The 16,282-nt window shown below is 43.1% G+C and overlaps 1 protein-coding gene and 1 long non-coding RNA gene across 6 annotated transcripts in view; one reads left to right on the top strand and one right to left on the bottom strand.

The window, feature by feature from the left end:
• Positions 1-3,282: 3,282 nt before the first annotated feature.
• Slc9c2 (solute carrier family 9 member C2 (putative)) overlaps positions 3,283-16,282 on the bottom strand; it is a 60,877-nt gene continuing 47,877 nt past the window's right edge. For all 5 annotated transcript variants that reach the window (XM_076941469.1, XM_076941471.1, XM_076941468.1 and 2 more), the window contains 7 exons: positions 14,634-14,801; positions 13,315-13,446; positions 10,117-10,302; positions 9,036-9,120; positions 7,538-7,593; positions 3,799-3,861; positions 3,283-3,452 (listed from right to left, as the gene is read on the bottom strand). In XM_076941469.1, coding sequence (XP_076797584.1) covers positions 3,826-3,861; positions 7,538-7,593; positions 9,036-9,120; positions 10,117-10,302; positions 13,315-13,446; positions 14,634-14,801 — 663 coding nt within the window. In that variant the 3' untranslated portion in view covers positions 3,283-3,452; positions 3,799-3,825. The remainder of the gene's footprint in view (positions 3,453-3,798; positions 3,862-7,537; positions 7,594-9,035; positions 9,121-10,116; positions 10,303-13,314; positions 13,447-14,633; positions 14,802-16,282) is intronic.
• Positions 13,005-16,267, top strand: LOC143443706 (uncharacterized). Its single transcript, XR_013112904.1, has 3 exons — positions 13,005-13,129; positions 14,021-14,138; positions 16,135-16,267. It is a non-coding gene; the product is annotated as an uncharacterized LOC143443706 (long non-coding RNA).

Genomic DNA, 16,282 nt, shown 5'->3' with positions numbered 1-16,282 from the left:
CTGTGTTGTCACGTTTTAAAGTGCTACTGTCTTAGACTCACACTCTAACGGACAGGCATGCTTCCTTCTTGCTAGGATTGACTTGGGTATTTAAATAGATAAATCTTCGTGTGAACCGGGAGCCACTGAAGGACAGAATTCCGACATTAATGTTAGGCCAATTCATTGGTTCCTCTTTTCCTAAGTCTTATGAGTAGGTATGTAGCTCGCCACCTTCTGAGAGGTTCTCAACTTGTGGGTCATAACCCCTTTGGGGTTCAAACAACCCTTTCACGGGGGTCACCTAGGACCAATGGAAAACATTTACACTACAGCTCATAACAATAGCAAATTTACAGTTATGAAGTAGAAACAATAATTTTGTGGTTAGGGGTCACCACCACATGTTACAGCATTAGGGAGGTTGAGAACCACTATTTCTAATGGCTAGATAGTCTGACCTAATGTCTTAGTAGTGTGGTGGGGCTTAAGAAATTGGCTTTGAGACAGTGGTATATTTTGATTTTCTACTCTGAACGGAATGGTTTCTAACTTTTATACAGTGCTACTAGTCAGAGTAGAGAGGCCCTGTGGGTCTTAGCCTAGGCTGTAACAAAGATGCCATGGCTTGAGCATTGGGTGTTTATTTCTAGGTGTCAAGCTGGAGAGAGAAAATCAAGGCAGTGGTGGGGCCTGGGTCATCTCCTTCCTGGTAGGCACCTCACCACTTGCTCTCTTTTCCGTTACACACCTGGTTACTTTGGTCCTTGCTTTCAATGGGAAGTCTGGCTTCCAGTTCCTGTTGAGGCGTTTCTGCTTTTTTGTGTTGATGACACTGTCTTGCTTTGTAGCCCAGGCTAGACCTGAAATCATTCCTGCTACCACAGCTCCCCAGTGGCTCGGATGGCAAGAGTCACCACCATGCCTTTATGCCACCAACTTTTATGACAAAAGTTCAAAATCTAAACTGCCATTGTTGATCACTCAAACTTGAATCTTGTGCTGATTGACCAGTGGAATGTCTGCCATTCAATCAGCAAACTCATCATTTCCCCTCATCCCCGTAAACATGCTGCTCTTCCCGCAGACCCCAAATCTTGGTATTCTGACTACTCTACCCACGTGAGTTCCAGGACAGTCAGGGCTACACAGAGAAACCCTGTCTCGAGAAAAAAAAAAAATGAACTTCATTATTTTGTTTTTGAAACTGAATTATGGCTGTAAGAAACAAGGAATTGGCTTTTTTTGAAACAGGAACTCATTACGTAGCCACCCTAGTCTCAAACTCTCAGAGGCTCACTTGCCCCGGCCTCCCAACTGCTGGAATTAAAGATAACAAGAAATTAAAGAATTAGTTCATGTGGCTCTTCTAGAATTAAGAAATGTTTTAGGTAGAGCAGATAGCCTTCCAGGAAGATCACAGTGATTGATAAGTTGGGTTCATCTCCATCCTCAGAAAGGTCAGCAAAAGCAGAGAGCGACTATCTAAATGACCGGGTTGAGCAGTCAGCTCCCACATGCAGCACCAGACATGGCTTCCCTCGTTGTCTCTTCTCATTTAAAGCCATGCAAGTTGTGAAGTGCTTGCCATAATACAGTCCCCAGTGCCTCCATAAAAAGCCTCGTACTTTTTATGTGGTGTGGTCGTACTTGTAATCTTACCACAGAGGAGTCAGAGACAGAAGTATTTCTGAGTCTCCCTGTCCAACCAACCCAAGCTAATCTGCAAGTCCCTGGTCCCACCAAGAGATCCTGTTTGAAGATAAGGTGGTCAGCCCCTGAAGAACACCTAAGGTTGTCCTCTGCCTCCACTTGAACACATACACATGAATTTTTTTTAAAGAAAGTTATTACCATCCTCTTCTGACAGGTTCAGAAACCTGTGTGTGATTACTTCTTGCCTGTGAAATACAAATTGAAGATTCCTAGGAGTTTCTTAGAATTTACATTTTTTTTTCTTTCCTTTCTTTGAGACAGTATTGTGTAGGCTAGCCTTAAACTTTTGATCTACTTCCTAAGTGCTAGGATTCCAGGTGTGAGCCACCATGCTGGTCTTCTAAAGTAATTCTTTAGCTGAAACATAATTAGCAGGGTTTGGGTGGTTTGGTTGCAGGTTTTTCTCTTTTACTAGATGTGATTTAAAAAAATAAACATGCAACCACAGAATAAGGCTGAACAAGTGTGTAACAGCGAAGAGAGAAAAACTAGTCTGGTAATTTCTACGCTCAGGAGACTCCTCTTATGGGACTGTTCCCTAGTCATCTGAAGCGCAACATGTTCTGTATACATCAAGTGAAATATCGTCTTCTAATCGTTTCACCTACATGCTAATATGCCTCCTAAGGAGGACCGTAAAGCTTATGCCTTTTCTAGTGCATCTATACCACGGACACTTGAGTGCAGGGTTAAGTATGCACTAAATATACTGAGCAGAGAGACTGGGACCATAGAGCCATATATAGAGTCCAGGTACTTGTGACAGGCAGAGCAATACTGTTGTCGCTCACCAGTCTGTTCCCCTCTCAAAGGCAAAGGTACCTGTTCTTGTTTCTCTACAGTAGTGATAAAACACTCTGTCCGGAAGAAACAGGGAGAAGGGCTTATCTCATTTATGGTTCTAGGTTCCAGGCCATCATTATGGGGAAGTCAAGGCAGGAACTGGTCACGCCACATCCATAGTCAAGAGCAAAGAACAGTAAATGTGTCTCTGCTTGATGCTTATATTTTTTTCCACTCTTCAACAGTTCAGGCCCCCACCCATGAAATGGTATCACCCCAAGAGGCTGAATCCTCCTCCATCAATTCACAGTCAAGACAACCCCCACCATAAAATTACCCATGGGCCCACTCGATCAAGGAGCCTCACTGAGGCTCTCTCCCCAAGTAACTCTTCTCTGTGGCGGCAAACTGACGATCAAAACTAAGCAGCCTCCACCACACCACTCCTGAAAAGCAAGTGGACCACCCGGGGACACGGGTGTTTCACGGATGTTGAGAGGCCAAGGCCAAGGATGAGTGGGTGAGGCACAAGAAGGGATGTGGTCATGACAGCCTTAAGTGACAGCGCCAGAAGGATCAGATCAGACAAAATGAAGCTCTGTGGTCAAGTACAGTCAGGTTTCAGCAGTGTGCAGCCACACCTGGTATTTCCTGACACACCGAAAGCCACTCAGAACCTGTCCTGAGAAGGTCTGGTTTGAAAGCTTCAACTTTTTCTTATTTATTTATTTATTTACCTCTATCCTTGTTCTCTCAAAACTATCATATATTCTCAGTCTGGTTGAAGTGAGAAGGAATAATGGATTCTGAACAGTTTATTCATTAACCATCGCATTCACCTTTATTTGACTTTGAAAGATGAAGCAGAAAGTTCCATCAGACAGGACTGTGCAACGTGAGAATGCAGACTCCTCCCGAACTTTGCTTTCAGTAACCAAGACTGGGGAGCATTTCCCCGGCTCCAGCACATTAAGCTAGAGAGGGAAGATACAGAATATCAGAAAGTCACTAAGAATGGCAATTTCACAAGTAAGATCTGCAGGTGTGGTGATTTAGACCACCACATTAATAGTGCATCTCATTTGCCAACCGACTCTGTTACCACTTGTGCTCAGCTAGGGGAAGAGTCCCATCACTAAGTTTTAAAGGATTTTCTGTTATCCTGAAGAATGTTGAGTATCTCCCGTATAGTGCAACTACTAAATATCTGGAGTGTTCGTGGTGGCCCATTAATTGCTTATAAAATAAGTGCAGCAGTGAACAGTTGGAGCAGTTTCTAAGTGTGTGTCATTTGTGCTGCACCGTCAGATCTGCCTTTACCTGGCTCCACACACCCGAGCTGTCTCGTTAAAAGGACTTTCTAAAGAGGTGTCCACTTTCAAACTGCAAAAGAAAAGTCAAAAACATACCATGAACACTTTGAAAGAGGCTTCTTACCAATTAAATGCAGTCAAAAATTAAGGAAAAGTTCTATTTTATTATCTGGTGTATCTTCCCTTAAAAGAACTTCCATGCTAAGAGCTCTCTCTGAGTTACAATATGATTAACATGTATATTTCTAATTTTTATTTAATCACTTGTTGTTATTTTATGTGCCTGGGTGTTTTACCTGCATGTATGTATGTGTACTGTGTATGTGCCCAGTGCCTGTAGTACCTGGATCCCCTGATTGGAGTTAGAGATGGTTGTGAGCTACCAATGGGGGTGCTGAGAACCAAACTTGGTTCCTCTGCAAGAGTAGCAAGATCTGTGAACCACTGAACAATATCTCCCACAACATATGTGTACTTCTATACTATAAAGAGAAATCTTCTGTTTTTGGAGACAGAGTTTCTCTGTGTAACAGCTCTGACTGTTATGGCCAGGCTAGGCCTGCAACTCACAGAGATCCACCTGTCTTTGACTCCCAAGTGCTGGGATCAGAGGCATGTGCCACCACCGCCCGGCAGGAGCATTTAGTCAGCAATTGGTGCTACATTTATTCAACTATCAAAGGTGTGCTTTAGAAGAAGAGGAGTGCCATAAAATTTAAATTCTAGTTAGCTTCATGAGTGACTACCTAGTAGTACCAGGAAACTTTTTTCCATAAATTTCGGAAGTGAAAACTTTTTAGAAAACAATGGGGTCTGTGGGCTGGTACTCTGCTTGAGGCCCCAGGTTCAATTCCCCAGCCCTACAAATAAAAGTGATAATGATGAGGACTGGAAAAAAGAGATGTGAGAAGTGAGAATCCCAGGTATTTGATTCTCAGGACCTCTCTCCACTTAGGAAATGAGGTTCTTGTCAAGAGTGTGGAGAGGATGACCCTAGAAGAACGACCTAAAAAGAGCTGAGCTGGTCCTTCTACTGGGGGCTAGAGAGATGGCTCAGTGGTTAAGGGCACTGACTGCTCTTCCAGAGGTCCTGAGTTCAATTCCCAGCAAACACATGGTGACTCACAATTATCTGTAAGGGGATCTGATGCCCTCTTCTGGTGTGTCTGAAGACAGCGACAGTGTACTCACATAAAATAAATAAACAAATATTTTTAAAAGAAAGAGAGAAAGAAAGAAAAATAAAGAAAGGAAGAAGCAAAGAACAAAAGAAAGAAAATCATGTTTCAAATTTTTGTTATGATGTCTGTGACCCACAGCAGTGATCAGCACCTCAAGTATCCCTAAAAGGTATAATAATGCTATTTATGTCTCAGTGGCAACTACTATTGCCATTTTCCTAAACAAGTAAAATGCTTAACTACATTCTAAATACTTATCCTTATACCCACAGGTAACTGTAGCTCCTGCCCTTCATCACAGGAGCTTCTTTTGCAGCAGACAGAGACCATGACAGGAAGTCACAGCTAGTGAAAATGTAAAACAACTGACTCTGAGGTACAACCCCCCTCCCAACCCATCTACAACACAGTCCTTTACACTCAGGCTCAGGGAGCATCTCAGAAGATGGCTACAAAGATTGCTCTAACCAGGGGGACAGAAAGTGGACTGCGGGGTCATGTCCTACACCCATGAAATCTCAGCAATATGGCGGTCTAAGCAAGACCTGAAAAATGACATCAGACGACATACTGACATGATTGGAGGAATTACTCCTATACACACACACACACACACACACACACACACACACGAGTATAACTGTGGGACCATGAAAGGTAGCTTGGTCCCCGGTAGAACTAAGTCTTGAAGCCCCAGAAACCCTGAAGGGATGGTAGGCACTTCACCTGATTCCCAGGCACCAGGCCCCTGTCACTAGCCACAGCCCCCATAGATTTGTGGCCATCAGTCGCATAAGGGCAATGCCCCAAGCCCCTCCGCTAGTAGAAGATGTGACCTGTGGCTCAAAGCAGATCTCCATTTTAATGAGGTACCTAGACTAGCCTGGAGAGCTTAGCCAAAAAGCTTCCCTTCCCAGATACTCCTCCCTGCAAAAGGTATTTAACCTCAGGCCCACCCTGAGACATGGGGTATGGTTTTATTCATCCACTTTCCACCATGACAATAAACGCCTTAAAACCATGGACTGTCTCTTTTCATCGACCATGGGGAGCCATAGAGAAGGCCTTCGGCTATAGAGCCGCCGCTGTCTAATCTCCCACAGAAGGCCTCTCCGTGCTCCCAGCCACGACCGACCGACCGACTGACCGCCACCAAGCCTGCCGCCACTGTCAAGCCAAGAACTCCCCACCCTGCAGGACCTGCTGGAGCTCTCACTTCCCTCACCCCCTGCCCAGGGCCAGATCCAACCTGGAGGCCCCAGGAGCCCCCAGCCAGCTCCGACTGTACCACACCTCAGACTGAGCTTCCCACCCTCCGAGTGGTGTCCCGGGTCTGCCCGCAACAGCATGGGGTGTGATCAACTTCTGTCCTGCCTCGCCAAGCGGCCGAGCCCTGTGGTAGAGCAGACTCAGGACCCACAACTCTACATGTAACAACAATAATTAAAAAAATAAGAGGCCATGAATTTGAAAAGGAGGGGGAACACGAGAGGAGTTAGGAAGCAAAGAGGGAGAAATGATGTAATGATACTTTTAATTAAATAAACTAAAGTTTCTGGCTTTATCTTTAAAAATCCGAATAAGTTTGCCATCCTACTCAATAATGTTTAATATAAAACTGTTAGTTTAAGGAAACTAGCAGTTAATTTGGATGATACTCTAGGAAGACGCCCATGATCAGTCTGTAGCTTCACACAACCCCTGGCTTTAGAAGCCGGGGTGTACAGGGCCCCTGTAGCACACTCCAAACGGGAAAAGCATGAAGGCTTAGACGGCTACGCTTAGATCTGAGCTTGATGAGTGTCCCTCCTCTTCCCACAGATCCTTTAGAAAGTAATGAGGCGAGAAAACCTGGGTGTGTCAGCTACACATGTCTGTTGTACATGCATATGTGTACACGTGTGCATGCTACCATGCCTGTGCCCGGAAGGGGAGCAGAAGATGATGTAGTCAGATACCTCCCCTATTGTGTCTCCATCTTTTATTTATTTATATTATTTTTGAGGCAAGGTCTTTCACCAAGCCTGGACACAGACTTTAGACAGGCTAGCTAGTGAGCCCCCCAATCCAGCGCTCCTCCCAATTCACAAGCCATGCAGTGTGTGCTGCCGTGCCTAACTTTTCTGTGAAGATGGGGTATCCAAACTCAGGGTCCTCGAAGCTTGTCAAGGAAACACACTAGGCACTGAGCCATTTCCCCAGCCCTCAGAGTTACATGATTCAAAACAATGTTTCCTAATATTAGTTTTTAAGTAATACAGATTAGCTTTGTCTCAGTTGGGCAACTCAGTGAGCTGTAACAAGATGTCTTTTCTCACTACCTACGCTTTGCTCCCTCGTCTCACTCTTTATTTATATATTTATTTAGAAACAGAGTCTCATACAGCTTGGGCTGCCCTCAGACTTGCTAGGTAGCTGAAAGGACCTCTAGGTTCTCCAGCTCGGCCTTCTGAGTGCTGGGATTACAGGTGCGAGCCGCTGCACCTGACTCATGCAATTTATTTTTAGCTATGTTGATTAACAGTCATAATAAAGAAAACCTGTACCAAGTGCCTGGTTTATTACCTCATCTTTTCTCTTCCAGCTATAGTCCTTCTTGGTCGTTCGAAGACCAGTGTTGACTGAGGTGAAAAGGGAAAAAAGAAAAGGAATATTTGAGTAAAGGCAGCAGGGGGGTTGGAGTCCCAGTCTGTGCTCTCCACATTAGTCTTCTCCTTCCCCTTCCAGACTCTTGACTTTCTTCTCTTGGAGTTTTGTGAATAAGCCACTAAAGGTCTACCATACGGGCCGGCAAGCAGATCCTACAAACAAAGCAGGCTGTATCCAGGCAAGAGGGTACAGTATAGTCTACAGTGTAGACCACGGAGCAGGGCATCTGCTTCCACTACACAAGTCGGTTGATACCTCACTAGTTGTTGCCACATATGGGAATGAGAGCTGCATGCTGCCAGACTATCTCACTTTTCTATATTTTTTTCCCATGGCAGCTTATTGAAATTTTCCAAAGCAAAATATGTGTCAGGATCCAAACTCAAGGAAGTCGTCTTAGCATTTGTGAGGTTTGCCTGAAGCCCACCATAGAATAATGATGTTTCCTTTGGTCTAGTATCTTGCTGGGGGTGGGGGTGGGGGCAATGAAAGACATGTCTCTTCTCAAACTATCAACTCATTAAGAATTGCATGGTTAGTGCTGGAGAGATGACTCAGTATTCAAGAGCACAGGTTGTTCTTCCAGAGGTCCTGAGTTCAATTCCTAGCAACCACATGGTCGCTCAGAACCATCTGTAATGGGATCTTATGCCCTCTTCTATCATGCAGGTACACAGAAAGACAGAGCACTCATATGTAAATAAAACAAAAAAATACATTAAAAACAAAAAGAATTGCATGGTTTCATACACCATAACACTCAAGCCAACTCAGTCCTCAAGCTGGGACAGGTGGGATGATGTTGTGATTGAACCCAGCAAGGCAAGGACAATGAGCACAGAATGAAGTCCCTGGGTATATTTTCTCCAGATCAAAGGCTTCCTACCTACTGTTCTCTGTATAATCAGTGCTCGGCAGCATGCTTGAGAATTGCATCTATTGACTGCAAAACTTAGTGACCTTCAAAGTGTAACTATGCCAGCCATTGGACTTGTGCCTGTGACTACAGCTTGTAATATTCAAACAGGGTGGGTCAGGGTCCATATTTCCTTTAGTTACCAGGAACAGACCAGCTTCCCACCTCTGCCTGACCCCACAGTGGGAGTCTCCCCTTTCCCCACGTCAACAGCACCCCAATATCACATTGTGGCTCAGTTTGCCAGGACTTGTTGTCAGCTATCAAGAGTATTGGAGGGAGGAGGGACAGAGGAGAGGCAAGAACCACATGGATTTTAGAGTCTGGACTTTAGTCTTTGACAGGTGACCCCTCCCCCCAAAAGCAAAGTGACATCCAGTGTGGGCCCCAGAGTGGGGACCACCTCCAATCTCCTTCCAGAATTAAAAGAAATGTGCATTTGTTGAAATGTTTCACAGTAGTTTTCTCACCACTAAAAAGCTATCTACCATCCCTTACCCATGGCATGGGAGGTCGTGTCGTTTTTGACAGGCTCAGATGTCGGAATTATGAGAAGCTTGCTTACATCTGAAATTCCCTGGATCTACAGGCATAAGAAATAAAAATTGGTCAAAAGAGCAGACATCTGATCCCTAAGTGGCTGCTTCCCAATCTTCTTTGTAAAGGCTGCAAGAAACAATCTGAAACACAGTGCTAGGTCTCCAACCGTGCGTGCGTGCATGCATGCGTGCGTGCGTGCATGTGTGCGAGCGTGCGTGCGTGCGTGCGTGCGTGCCTGTCTGCCTGTCTGTTTTCTTGGGTTCTGTGGCAGGGACTCATGACTTAGTCCAGGCTGACCTCCGACTTGCCAACATCTCTCCCTGACAAACTGCTGGAACTCCAGCACTTACCACACAAATCCAGTCAGGCCCTGTCTTTTTACTTTAAAATCCCCTTTCATGTTGCTTCAAAGAAATCTTAAGCCAGAAAATTATCTTTCGCATGTTTATGGAAACCAAAGCAAAAACTTCTACTCCTTATTTATAACTGGACTAGAATACCCCCATTTAGAAAGAAGGGAATGGCTAGCAAGCCATGGATTACTCTTACACCTACACTGAACTGGCCTCCTGGGATGCAAGGAGCAGAAGAATAGTGGTTAAGCTAACATCTCTAAATATGAATTGCTTCATTTGGTCCTCATATTAGCCTAACAACAGGGCTGTTGCCAGCATCCTTGTTGCATTAAGTAGCAAACTAAAGGTCAGAACACCTAAGCTGCTTCCTTGATTCCTGCATCCAGTAAATGCCAGGCATCTGTTACATCCAGACTCCAAATTCAAATTTTAACTTGATACACCGGGCAGTAGTGGCGCACGCCTTTAATCCCAGCACTTGGGAGGCAGAGGCAGGCGGATTTCTGAGTTCGAGGCCAGCCTGGTCTACAGAGTGAGTTACAAGACAGTCAGGACTACACAGAGAAACCTTGTCTCAGAAAAAAAAAAATTAATACACAATTAGTTGTTAGAGCCTGAGCTTTAAAATTGCTTATGGAGCACCATGCAAAGCAAGTGGACTCTTTGGAAATTATGCTCCTTACCTGCTCACAAGACTTAGGAATGATGCTGGGTGCGATGTGTGTTTCTTCTGTTTTGCTATTGATCACATTGCCGTACACAAGAATAACGAGTTTCATGGTCACGTGATTAAGAGTCATCTCATTATAGCTTGACAGAGTCTCCACATATGCGTGGTTGAACATCACACACTTATGAAACATTAAATCCTACAAGGAAATTACACTGTTTGTACAAGTCTAACAAATATATACATGATATCAAGAAGAAACAGGTTGCATCGAGCTGGGTTACTTGAGGATGTCAGATTGCACATAGAACTTTAGCCTGGCTTCTGCAAATGACTTTGAATTTGGTTGCCCTGCTTGATGAAGGAGCCTTCAGCTTCACCATGTGATCCTTGTGATCAGCTATGTGCTATTAGATTTCCAGGCTTAACCAGGCTTAAGACTCACAGGTTTCTCCTGGCAGTAAGCAAATGTCCCACGTAACAACTGAATAAGCAATAATGACAAAAGACAGAAAGCAGAGCAATCAAGGCACTTCATCTGGGCCATATACGATGCTGGCTCTGAATCACAGACTTTGGAACTGAACAGAAGCTCAGGGTGGAATTGAGTCCCCTCTACTGAAGGAAGGTCTTACTTGATGTTCTGACCTTCAGCATCTCAGAATATGACTTTGTTTGGAAGTAGGGCTACGGAGATACAGTTGGTGATGAGGCTATGTGGGAGTGAAAGAAATTTGTAGTCAAACTTGGATACAGAGAGGGCACTCTGTGAAGATAAAAGCATCCAGGTACAACCCAAGGAGAAAAGCCTAGAGCAGATGTTCCCTTTTGGCAGGAGCCAGCATCATTTTCAAGGCAGCCCTTGGTTGTCAGTCACTAGCAACTGTGGTTATTTTCGGGGGGGGGGGGGGATCAGCACAGTGGGGGCACCAACAAACATAAGAAAATTAGCAAATATTTCATCTAAGATTTTGCAACAAGGGGTGGAAACTAAAAGTGTGATATTTAGGTTTGAAAATGCAATGCATATTGATTGACATAGAGGAGGATGGACAAGAATATTATCTAATGCATGTCTGGGGTGCTAAAAGTTACTGACTTATCTCTTTCATGGAACTATCAGAAGGAAATAACTCCTAAAATCTTCTCACTATTTCTCTGTACTTCTGTTGCTGCTGCTGCTGCTGTTATTGTTAGTATTTTAAAACTAATCCTACTTTCCTCTCATTTCAGTTTTTCACACCTAAAAATGTTTGTGTTTGTTTTATTTCTGGTTTTGTTGAAAAAACAGAGTCTCAGTCTGTAATTGGGGTTGGCCTGTTGTTCTGTCCTCGTGCCTCAATTTCCCTACCCTCTGTTGAAAGTGAGGTTTTTTTTTTAAAGCATTGCTTACTAATCATGATGTCATTAAATACCTAATAAATAATTATGAACTCCTTGGTATCATCTAATAGTCAGACCACAATCAAGTTTCTCAAGTTGTCCCAAAGTGTTACATTCATTGATCTGTAACAGTCTCTTCCCCCCACCCCCACCACCACCTTTTTAAAGTAATTTGATTATTAGGAAAAAAAGATGAAATGAGTTTATTGCTAGCCAGAATAAATTAGATTCTGAACTTATTCCGTGGGGTAGGATCTAATAGATATTCCCTGAGGAGAAAGACTGAGGTAATGGTTAGTATCATCAACTGGAAAGAACCTAGGGAGGTGGCCCTCTGGGTATGCCTGTGAGGGGTTGTCTTGATTATGTTAATGTAATCTCTATTAACTAATTAATCTTCATTGTGGGCAGGGGATCCCAAACCAGCACTGAGTAGAGAAGGGAGACTGAGCACTGATTTGCACTCATTTCTCTCTGTGAATTGCCTGTGCGGCTGTCTGTGTCTGGCTGCTTCAAGTTCCTGCTGCCTCAACTCCTCTGCCACAGTGAACCATGAGCTAACCATTAGGATGCTTATGTCAGAGTGTTTTATCTCAGCAATAGCAAAATTAAGTGGATTGTGTATAAACATTATTGCCCTTAACATTTTATTTCTGACCATTCTCGTTTGCATCATGACTTGTGAGTCAAAGCATGAGTATGAAGGACAGCTGCCCTGCTGTTGAGAAAGTCTAACACCTTGGCCTTAACTGTCTTAACTTTCCTCTCTGGAGGCTCATTCTACACTAGCAATTGTCTTACTCCCCATGGAGAGACAATGTAAAAGGTGATACATCTTAGTCTCCTTACTCCAAAATTTTCCTGAGAGTTAGCATTGTCCTATTGTAAATAAAACCTGGCTGGCTTGGAGGACATACTCTTTTTAACCCGAGGTTTATAGTTAACCAGTGAAAACTGTTAGACTTTGAGTCTGTCACGTCCTCAGCTTCCGAGTCACGGCAGGGCTGAGTATAAATACCAAGTGACATACAAATACAAGACTTCAGATGTTGGTCTGGGAACAGACTTGAACCACACTACACTGCTCTTCGGAGGAAAAGTCCATAAACAGGACTTAGTCATCTCAGCAAAATTTTTGAAAGAACTAAGAGATGTATATTTACGGCTGTTCATTGACTTCTACTTTTTTTTTTTTTGTCAGCAATGTGTCGATTAACTTCTAGTTATTGGTATGCTTTGCTTTGGAGGGTCTTCCTGTTTTATATTTTCTAATTCGGTGTTTTTAAGAGGGTCTTTCAGTTATCCTGGAAAAATTAACTGTGACAAGACTGTTAACATCATAGGGGTTCAGGATTCGACAGTAGTTAAGCTTCTAATAATTAAAACTCATTTAATAGAGTAGACACCACCTGCGGGTTTGGAAATGCTTGGCCCAGGAGGCGGTACTATTAGGAGGTGTGGCCTTGTTGGAGGAAGTGTGCCACTGTGGGCGTGGCTTTAAGACCCTTATCCTAGCTGCCTGGACGTCAGTCTTCTGTTTGCCTTTGGAATAAGATGTAGAACTCTCAGCTCTTCCAGTGTCATGCCTGCTTAGATGCTGCCATGCTCCTGCCTTGATGATAATGGACTGAACCTCTGAACTTGTAAGCCAGCCCTAATTAAATGTTGTCCTTAATAAGAGTTGCCTTGGTCATGGTGTCTGTGCACAGCAGTAAAACCCAAACTAAGGCACCACCTTCCTTTCTATCTTTGTCTGAAAAATATGGGATCTACTGTGTCAAAAATTTGGTACATAACAATTTATTTATATTCTCTTCGTATAACTTACCTCACCAGCAATACTTGGTTCAAAATACTGATTTGCAATACTAAGAGCAAGCTTGAGCCACATTTTGTATTCTAGAGATGGCCAGAAGACATCAAAACCTTCATATAAATCCTCCAAGGAGATGAAGAAGGCCTGAAATAACAAGGTGCCAGGCTATGATGCTTTAGTGCTAATAGAATAGTCTAATATTTAAAAGAATCAGCATTGTGGAAAGATTATATAAGAGGATAAAATCTGCAGTCCAGTGACAGCTATAAACAGCAGTTAGAGCACTGGCTTTTCTTCAGAGGACAAAGGTTTGCTTCCCAGTACCCATGTCAGGTAGCTCAAAATCGTCTGTAACCCCAGCTCCTAGGGAATCGAATGCCTCTGGCCTCTCCTGGCATAACTACCTACATGCACACACATACATGCAAACATGCATGCATGCACACACACACACACCTACACATAATTAAAATTTTTAAAAAGCATTAAAAAAAAATACCCAGGCTATTTATCACTCAAGAGTTATGTTGAAGTTTTGGCTCAGAAGCCTGAGATTCAGGAACTGAGCCTTCACACCGGTTAATCCATAGTGCTCTCTACCTTACAGCGCCCCCTGTCAGAGGCAAATTGCATGTACTCTGTCAGAATTCAAGCTAAATGAATTGTCCTGAGTTCGCTCAGACACGTGACTGAATAAGCGCTTTCTCTCCTGTTCCAGAAACAACGTCGTATAATTTGATGAAACGCCATTCCTTTCTGCTGTTCTACAATGCCACTAAGATGCTGTGTTTGGCTCTGTTCCTTCTATCGGCCTCAAAGACGGAGAACAATCTGCAGTAGGAACTTTAGCTCCCTTTTATTGGGATTGTCCACACCAAATGGGATGTCAGGTTACTTACATGTTGAACAAGTAACTTGTTACTTGGCAAGTGAAAAGAAAAAAAAAAAAAAAAAACGAAAGAAAGGGAGTTTTAACACAAGCGAATATTCTTACAGAACACTTGCTTTCAGAATGGTGACCATTATTTCAAACAGAATAGCACCATAAACATTTTTCTAATTTTCATAACATCAAAGGACAGGCATCCTCTCTACTTAATAAGAAAACCAATGCTCAAGCAGATTAAATAGCTCATCCACAGGCAGGATGCAACAGAGCTCAGCAGAGCCTCAAATGTGAGCGATTAAACCTCTCTTCTCTACGATGTTCTATACTGCTGGCTTCAGATGATCTGATGACCAAATAGCATATCAAAACCTAAACCCAAGAAAAGACACTGGCTTTCCTTAGTAAGGAGTAACTGATAACCTACAACACAGCTATTCCGTACCTGCAACGTAGTTTCACAGATGGCCGTATATTCAATTTCACGCTTAAGCAAACAGCTTAGCTCACCAAGTAAATCCCCACTGGTACAGTACTCTGTATACATAGTCTTGTACTGTCTGTCATTTCTCTGGCTTGCGTCTATCCCAAAGGTGGAAGATGAGCTATGTAGCTGTTGAGGGAGAAATTATGAAAAGGAAAATAAAAAATGTTAAATCCTTTGAATATACCAATAGTTTCCACTCCTTCTTATGATTGTTCCAAAGGAAGTCAAAGATTCTTTAATGAAACATGTCTGGAGAGCACTAGCTTTCACAAAAGTTATGGTTTATTTTGTATTTCAACACCTCAAGGCAAAGGTTGTGCTTATATAAAAAGTAAGACTCTGGGCCAGGAGTGAACTCAGTGATTCTGCACTTGCCTGACAGGCTTGAGGCTACAGAGTTCAGTCCTTAGCATCACAAAACAAAACCGTAACGCAACAAAAGAAACAAAGCCTCAAGACTCTTATAAAAATTAAATAACAAAAACATACTGCCTCACTTGACTACTTTTATAAAAATTAAAACTAAGTTCTTTACACCTGCATTACGTTTTACATACCACTTTGCTGGGCGACTCTATGCTGAAATCCAAGATGCTCCAAAATCTGAAATTTTCTGAGGGCTGAAATAACACCACTGGTAGAAAATTCCACACTTGATCTTATGTGACTGGTTACAGTCAAAATGTTGGCACAATAAAAATACTGTATAAAATTGTCTTTAGGATACACACAAAGCATACAAGAAACAAAAATGAATTTGGTGTTCAGACTTGAACATTACTCCAAAGAGATCTCATTATAGACCAAAATCTGCTTGAAGGTATCAAAGGAACACTCTGATGAGTTCTGCTGCAACAGGGGCTTAGAAATTGGGATTTCCATGCTGAGAGTAAGGATGAGCCGTCCACAGGATCCCTGGTGTCAGAAGACTCACTTTGCAAGGGCAAAGCTACTACCATGTACATATTTTGTAGTTTTTCTTTAAGTTCTTTTCATTTTTATGAGAAATGCCTAGACAGATCGAGAATTTTTCTCTCCCCATTTGTGGGACAGAGCTGTAAATAAGTTAATTTTCCCATTCTTTGTGTTATGTTGTTTTCTTCATAGGCAATGAGAGACACCAATACTGTAAAAGGAGGGAGAGAAAGAGAGAGAGAGAGAGAGAGAGAGAGAGAGAGAGAGAGAGAGAGAGAGAGAGGCAGTTTTACAGAGACAGGACAGAACACAAGTGAAGACAGAACAAGCCAGAGAATGTGAAGGAGCCGGGAGATTAGAACATATCATCAAAGTTAGTATGAGGCCAAGCGGAGCAATTCAGTGAGAAGCTGAGAGAAGCCAGATTGGATCAGTCAGCTACTGACGTGCCAGTATGAAGAGACAGAGAATTTTTGCCCCATCGCACTACTGAATTCATATCCCCTTTCTCACTCCTCCCTTCCCCCTCTCGCTCTTTAAACAGAAGCCCCAAATTGATCAACTGCCAAGTTGTATTTTGATCTTCATCCAACTTGACATCTGTGAGGCTCTGAGTTGCAGCCAAGCCCTTTGCCTGAACTCTCACTTAGGTAAAATGAGTCCAGATACTTACTGGTTGGGTCCCACATCTG

Source organism: Arvicanthis niloticus, chromosome 10 (assembly GCF_011762505.2).
Source record: "Arvicanthis niloticus isolate mArvNil1 chromosome 10, mArvNil1.pat.X, whole genome shotgun sequence".
NCBI classification, from domain to species: Eukaryota; Metazoa; Chordata; class Mammalia; order Rodentia; family Muridae; genus Arvicanthis; species Arvicanthis niloticus.
The sequence above is the reverse complement of the archived record's forward strand: the minus strand, read 5'-3'. Positions and strand labels throughout refer to the sequence as shown.